The following is a 7,824-nucleotide window of genomic DNA, read 5'->3' as shown; positions in this document are numbered from 1 at the left end:
ATCTCCTCATGGGGGACTCTCAAAGCATTCCCTGGAAAGGACCTATGCAAAACAGCCTGACTATTCACTAAAAAAAACCCAAAAAAAAAACCCTGAGAATCCCACATGAGGAGCTAGACTAGTCTAAAATTGATGAGTGTGTAGAAAGACATAAAATTATGCAAATCGTTTCGCGGGTCCCAAGCCCGCTTCCTCAGGCAAATACAAGAGCAGGAGTAACTCAGAGGTTGTGCAGATAGGTGCAGCGCCTACAGAGGCACTGCACCTATCTGCACAACCTCTGAGTTACTCCTGCTCTTGTATTTGCCTGAGGAAGCGGGCTTGAAACACGTTGCATAATTTTATGTGAAGTACTGATTATAAATATATATTTTTCTGGATAACATACATAGTGGTTGTGTCATATATATTGGGGAGCCGGATCCACCCCCGTCCCCCAATTTTTTTATTTGGTTTTAATAGACTACTAATAAAAATGATGAGAGATACAGAGCTTTCAGATTAATACTACCAAATGTAAGTGACAGCTACATAGGAAAAAGTAATTTACAGTGCATTTTATTCTGGGATAAATGTACATCTTATATTTATACATGAATTCAGCATTTTACAATTTAAGCCTATCTAGGGGAGGGCAGCATAGTAAAGCAGGCCCTTCCTCCTTCAGAAAGAGCACAGCAGAGTGGAAGTAGTTCACTGCGAGTACTACACTGAGAACAATACTCTGACGGCTCTAAGCATAACTCGGGGAGGCAGAGGCATGATGGGATTTGTAGTTTTGTCATAGCTGGAGTGCCAAGGTTAGCCATCACTGGTCTAGTTTAATGGAAAAATTGGCATTTAGTTGGAAAGACCTGCATTACTATGCCAGCCTCCTGAAAGTAATATTACTGCCAGTATTTAGCTAGGCTCTAAACTGTATGCAGTCCATGATCTGAGAAATCTATATAGTCTGGGTGAACATCAGGGCATTTATTATCTATACTGCTCAAAACATTCTGGGGTCTTAATAGGGAAATACGGCCTTCCCTTACAACCTCACCATGGCCGAAACACATTTACCTTGTTATAAAAATGAGCAGCAGTGTCATGCGCCACCTGCAGGATTCTCCATAGGAATATATGAAGAAAACACTAGGTGGGGTGTACCATGTTCAAGTAATTAAGGTGCCCGGAAATTTGGGCACAGGGTAAAGCCGTAAAACATCTCTCCCTGCTCCTGACTTGACTTGGGGGTAAGATGTAATTTGGCTTCCATCTATTGCTGGCGTAAAAATTTACGCATTGAACCAGTAATGCGTAAAAATGTATGTGTTAATGTTCCTGCACTAGTGGGAATGCGTAAAAACTTATGCAATGCGGCCAGCCGACCTCCGAGGTCGGCAAGCTGCCAGCGGGGGACTGGAGCAGCAGTGAGTGACTACGAGGGCACAGGATGGCTGTATGGGGCTGGTAGAAGCCCCAGGTAAGTGAAACTCATTTTTTTATTTTGCTTGGACATTCCCTTTAAGGACTAGTGTGCCCAAATGTCATGCACTGTTTTTGCCTGACTCGGAATGTACCACCCTTAGGCTTGTACAACATATGTGTTTCAGCTATGGTTCTGATGCAAGAGAGGCCACTCCTTTCAGATATTTTTTCATAGATGTTGGCAGGTCATTGACCGGATTTAAGCCCATTTTTAGATATGAGCATGTCCCTACCATCATCTACACTAAGAAATGATCCATGGCTAGCCCATACTCAAACTCAGTGAGCCAATGAGCTGATGATGTTCAGGAGTGCAGAGGGAGATTTTACAAAGAGTGAGGGGTGAAGGAACATTTAAGAAACTAAATATCAAGCAGCAGTTAGTACAAACTAAAGCTAGTTCACTGTCAGTATAGGCATAGAATACCAGCTGTTACTGTAAATAATTGAGTGACATGCTAGTATCTTATGGAATGCCACCCAAGCAGGCCATTGCACTGCATTAGTGACAGAGCCCCCATTTGAAGACATTTTAACTATAGGTAAGGAAACAAAGCCTTGTACACTTAGTAGATGGTTGGTAGCTGCCTCTGCCAAGAATATAGCGTGTGTACAGAGACCCCTCAATCAGAAATCTGCCTGGCGGATCATCTTGACTAAGGGCATTTGGTTCTCTTACTCACCCCGCCTACTGCGTCACACCTTGCTTTATTGGCCCTCCCTAGCAACAGAACATGTCACTAGCTTGGAGGCTAACCACACGTCTCTACAGCTTCGGCCCTGCACCATCTCAAGTGAGCCAGCCCCGATTTCTGTAGGATGACAGTGCTTGTATGGGTTTACGGGGCTTTGGACTTTAAAACACCAAATAATCAAGGAGCTTATAGACAGACTGAAAAAATCCCTGCCCATGATGGCATAAGTGTGCCTTGCAACTGGGCCTTAATCAGGAGAAGAGCAATTGTAATGTACAATAATCCACATGAATTGCCATTGTAGGTTACAATATATTGCTGCTCCTCATACAGTACTATGAAGCCAATTTGATCCTAGGAATTCTAAACAGCGTAATGCTAGGAATACAGGAGGCTGAACCTCGTCTGACTGAATACAGTATATAAATCATGATAGATACAGAATGCAGCTCAGAATTCCTAAAATTCCACAGCTCAATAAGTTACAGTGTAGCAAAAAGGTTAACATGGCTGTCCCTTTCTGTAGTGTGTTTATCGTGTGTTTGGAGAGTTCTAATGTGAAAATGAGGTGCTTTTGTAAGCAGTGCTCACAAGGCAGTAATGTTACAAATCTGTGGAAAAACTGCAATTGCATTATTAGTATGATGCCAAGTTAAACAAATTCTGAAGTTGGATCCCAGAACTTCAACTGGTGGTGTTCTTGCATACTGAGCAACCCTAGCCTCATTTCTGCTAAATGACAAAATAAGACTGTGCTGATCCCTGGTGGCTTCCTGAACTCCACGGGACTACCTGGTATGGAAATTCAACCATGCTGCTTCCAAGTCATACACTGGCTTCTGCACAGATGCAGAGGACACAGCGTGGCCATGTTCAGCAAGGAAAAGCCTGCAGTGGAATGCCAGCTCATCCTGCAAACCCAACTAATCGCAATACAACTTTACTCTGGCAAAGCGATTAAGAAAGCATGGGCCATTAGGAAGCTTAGGATGCATCCTTACCTCCAGTTTATATGACCATGAGTTTATGAGGTCCACAAGTAAACCTGTACAATAAAAGTTGAGCAACTGATGATATAAAAGCTGAGCATATGATGATAAAGTAAAATAATCAGAGGTTAACTTTAGTGAAAACAGCATGAGAAAACCACTTTAGTTCCAGAGCTATACCAAAAAGAATAATATGCAAATGATTACCATTGCCAAGAGGAATTCTCCAGCTGTCAGGAAGAAGTCCTTCCCCTGTGACCGTTCAAGCTCACCTATTGGTCCTTTAATATGTATAGTTTCTTTGGCCAATAGGGAAGCTCAGGTCATGGCATTTTCTTTGCCTTACAACATCTGCTCCAATCTCTTCAACTACTGACACCTTGGATATGAAGTTCTTACTACAGGTAACCTCTGAACTGTAATCCCATTAAATGATTGCTTTAACCTGAAAATAGAGAATGCTTTTGTCTGCTCTTACTATGTAAGCGTGTTCATTTTAAGCGCAGCCTATGCCCAGCTGGTTGATATATCTACATGCATGATTATACAGTTATATTCAGATTTGAGACTTTGTTCTTCGATATGTAAACTCATTGCTCTCCTCCTTTGACCGGAGAATTCTGAGGACCTTCGTGATCCTCATCAGTACTAGAAATGGCAGTTTGCTTTTTGTGAAGCACTCTGACAGCCGGCTGACATCTGATTTTGTGACACGTCATGTTTGATCTTCAACGTGGCACTGATCTCTTAAGAAAACCATCTTTGATTGGCTGTAACTCAAAAACGGTGGCTTGAAATGCGAGGGTCCCCTGCTGTTGGACACGGGAAGGATGCTTCCTTCATTAACATTATTCTTCACAGGTTCTAGGATAAAATGATCAAATCTGTTGAGAATGTGCTGACATCAAAGTCACACAGAGACACCTTTGTTGTCTGCCAAGAATAAGAACGCTCTACGTACTTTAGAGTTCTCGGCAACTCAGATGGACACTAAGGTCAAAAAAAGCCTGATCTTCAGGCACCCTACTCAGGTGACTACATCAAATGTTTGCCGCTGACACACAACTTAAGCTGCATGGTTGGAATTCCAGCAGTGCAATGTTTGCTGAAGCTGATGAATGTTTTTCGATGGCAGTTTTCTTCATAATTTTGATATGCTGTATCTGCTGTTCAGCTTGTGTTAGGTAGAAGAGCCTGAGACACAGTGAAAGCAGCAGCCCTGGGATGAGAAAGGAATCTAGTGCAGTGTCTTATGGTAATATTAGGCTTGTTCCAGCAATGTTTGGAGATTTTTTTTCAGTTTGCCACCACAGGAAAGCCGTGAAAGTCCCAAATGCAGCGTGACGGCTCAGCCAAGCTGATTTGTGCTCCACCAAACATACAACATGGCACCTCCGGCAATCAGGCCGCCCCACAGACATCTGTATAGGAAGCGAATAGGCTGTGAAAGCAAGAGAGAAATATTATCACACAATGACAATAATGACATTATAGCCCAACACATAGCCAAGGCTACATATAGCTAGACAATGGCAATCCCATTGGTGGATTAAACTAAAACTATGGTTACTAACATTCTCATCTACGAGAGGCTGATTGCCATTGTTAATGATATCATGGAAATCTTTACGAAAACCTGGCAGCCTTGGCTTACCTATACCAATAACCCGGGTCTTTGACCCTTAAAGGGAACCAGAGGCGAAGCACCCTCATGTATTTTACCATATATATCAGTGGGAACATTAGAGAAAACACCTACCATGCTTTCTGTTTCATCCTTCACTGTTCAGCTTGTTTCTTATCAGCCCTGATAAAATCCCCAACTGAGCATTCAGTCTGGCTTTGCTCAGGAATCTTTATAGCCGAGGCTGTGTTTTCTGGTGTCTTTTCAAGCCCAAGCCTACTCTCTGCTGGCTCTGCCCAGGAATCATTATAGCGGAGTCTTTATAGCAAAGCCAGACTGAATGCTCAGTCCGGGATTTTATCAGGGCTGATAAGAAACAAGCTGTGTAGTGCAGAATGAAACAGAAAGCATGGTAGGGGTTTTCTCTAATGTTCCCACTGATATATATGGGAAAATACATGAAGCTGCTTCATCTCTGGTTCACTTTAAAGTTGATCCGAGATAAACTTTTACTCATTGCATAATTGTGTTCCTTTCATATAGTTTATAGGGCATTCCTCTTAATTCCCTATAAACTAAACAAGCCTTGCCCACAACTTCTCAAGAGTGCCTTGGCACTCTGAACCTTAGTAGCAAGGGCTTATGGGAGCTTAGTCTGGGCAGGAGGAGGAGGTTACTAGCCAGAGATGTCAGAGGCAGAGGGCAGGAGGAGAGGGGAGTGAAGTTTTTACAGGCTGAGGGCTGGAGATACAGTTCATCTTGCCTGTATGTAATGTGACAAACAGAACATGGCTGCCCTCAGTGTTTCACAGGAATAAATAATCATAAACTGTTGAAGCTGTTTGCAGCTAGCTTTGCTGTGTAAACGATCTAAACTTTAGATACGATATATAGACAAGTTACTTGTTATAGTTAGTTTTTCATCTCGTATCAGCTTTAATCCTTACTCCCTGGCTGCCCCTACTTCGATATGACTTGTTGCACAGTACATATTTAGGTTTATCCCTTGGCTCTACTGTGATTAATAGCTATGCATTAATAGCTTGATTCCTTTATTTCTTGTGTCCACTGTTTTTATTCTGTGATACATGTTCTCTTTATGCTATACTGATATTGCATCGTTTACATGCTATATAAAATTTGACTTTTCTGTCAATAAAACCTTTAGAAACTGAAATACAAAGCCACACATTAATTACAAACTGATTATGTTGTTGGGTATTAAAGTGGACCTGAACCCAGAACGTCATCTCTGCTCTAAAAACTACGCAACAGCATAATAACCTTTAAACAAAAAAACATTTCTTTCTTACACCTGATACAAATCCTAAAATAAATCTGCACTGTTTCCACTTCCTGATTAATGGAAGCAGACATATTGTTAAACTCCGTTGCTTTCAAATGGCCTTATCTGCCATAGGCAGTCATGTGACACGGGGGGGGGGGGGGGAGATCAGATTGCAATTTTTGATTAGACACAAATGAGAGGGGGGGATTGAACAGGCTAAACTCTCTAAATACATACAGGGTGCATATCTGTATGCATTTCTTCAGTCCTGTGCAAGAGTTCAGGTCGACTTTAAATAGGAATGGCGGTTGTAATTTAACCAGTTATGCTATCGGCGACTGTATATCCACATCCCTTGAGAATTCAACTTCGCTCCAGGGACGCAGATATACGCACCTTGCAGTGATCGCCCTCGTGCTAACTCCTGTCGCTGCCCATTCACTAAATGGGTAAATGATCAGTGAATGGCAACATGTGTTTCCAAAGCTGATCAAAGTGCCTGTAAACCAATGATCACTGGCATCCCTGTAAGTGAAAGTAAAATCACGTATAAAGTATAAAGGCACATATACATTAAATTAAACATAAATAAATACACCATTAATTAACCCCTTAGCTCCCCTCTCCCACAGTTACCAAAATAAAACACTTGTAAAAAAAAAAAAAAGTATGTCATGAGGGTGTATTACTGTTATTTTTTGTAAATAAGGGTGCAATCTTAGTGGTACAGTGTAAACGAACAAGAAAACGTTCAACACTTCAGGATGCTTTCACACTGAGCCAGTGTGGTAATTCACACTGACGCGGTGTGGCACGATGCGACGGAAGTGAGGTTTTCACCACATCCCCGACGCAAGGATGTCATGTAAGTCTATGGCGACGCAGGGTTGTTTAAAAATTTACACTGTGGCGTTGCAGGGCGCATGCGCGAAAGCGTATTTTTACAATACGCTTCCGTGCACTTCCGTATTTCCAAAACAGAAAGTGAGCGCAAGTGAGCATCACTTCCTGTTTGGCTGTCAGCCAGAAGAGGATTAGTACGCGGTAATCCCCGAAGGCATGTTTTATAGCGGTGTGGTCCCGGCACCGCACCACTAATTCCAGCCGGCAGTCTGAAGCCGGCCTTAAGGGTGCCCAGGCAGAGCTGCTAGGTGTATGGGTACCTTAACTTTTAAGTTGATGTAAAATCTTGTTTTAAGCAAATGTATGCAGCTTGGGATCTAACCAATGAAAATAATCATCAGTTGTGTTATTTTGCTGGTCCAGTTGCAAGCTACATAAATTTACATAGAACCTGGATCAATTCAGCATCATTAGCCTCTCATTGACAGTCTCTGGTGGTAGCAGAAATGAAATGACATGCAACATAACATAAGCACATACATTAAAAGTCCTAAACCTACTTAGAACCAGGCGGCGTTCCTTTTTTCTCACTATAAGGGTTAAGAATCTGGGGCGCTACATGAAAGTTTCTTTGCAGTTGGACTATAGGGTCAGTAGAAGGAGGGAGGTCAAGGTAAGTGCCGGATAGTGAACATTGAAAACTGAATAATGGCGGTGGCGGAGGACGGGAGGGACTGATCAGCCTGAAGGGGGCTGGAGGAAGTCCCAGGTATGTATAAAGCGTTTACTTTCACTCATCTCAGGTTTACTTTAAAGGATACCCGAGATGACGTGACATGATAAGATAGACATGGGTATGTACAGTGCCTAGCACACAAATAACTATGCAGAGTTCCTTTCTCTGCCTGAAACTTA

General features: G+C 42.3%; 1 protein-coding gene across 5 annotated transcripts in view; it reads right to left on the bottom strand.

The window, feature by feature from the left end:
- Positions 1 to 332: 332 nt before the first annotated feature.
- Positions 333 to 7,824, bottom strand: part of LOC137527620 (golgin subfamily B member 1-like) — a 283,357-nt gene continuing 275,865 nt past the window's right edge. For 4 of the 5 annotated variants that reach the window (XM_068248252.1, XM_068248255.1, XM_068248253.1 and 1 more), the window contains one exon: positions 4,527 to 4,595. Coding sequence is in view for 1 of the 5 variants with exons in the window: in XM_068248254.1 (XP_068104355.1) it covers positions 4,503 to 4,595 (93 nt within the window). In the remaining 4 variants the exon portion in view is untranslated. Of the gene's footprint in view, positions 4,596 to 7,824 lie in introns of all 5 variants that reach the window. The other variant, XM_068248254.1, reaches the window with a different exon arrangement.

Source organism: Hyperolius riggenbachi, chromosome 8, assembly GCF_040937935.1.
Source record: "Hyperolius riggenbachi isolate aHypRig1 chromosome 8, aHypRig1.pri, whole genome shotgun sequence".
Classification (NCBI taxonomy): domain Eukaryota; kingdom Metazoa; phylum Chordata; class Amphibia; order Anura; family Hyperoliidae; genus Hyperolius; species Hyperolius riggenbachi.
The sequence above is the reverse complement of the archived record's forward strand: the minus strand, read 5'-3'. Positions and strand labels throughout refer to the sequence as shown.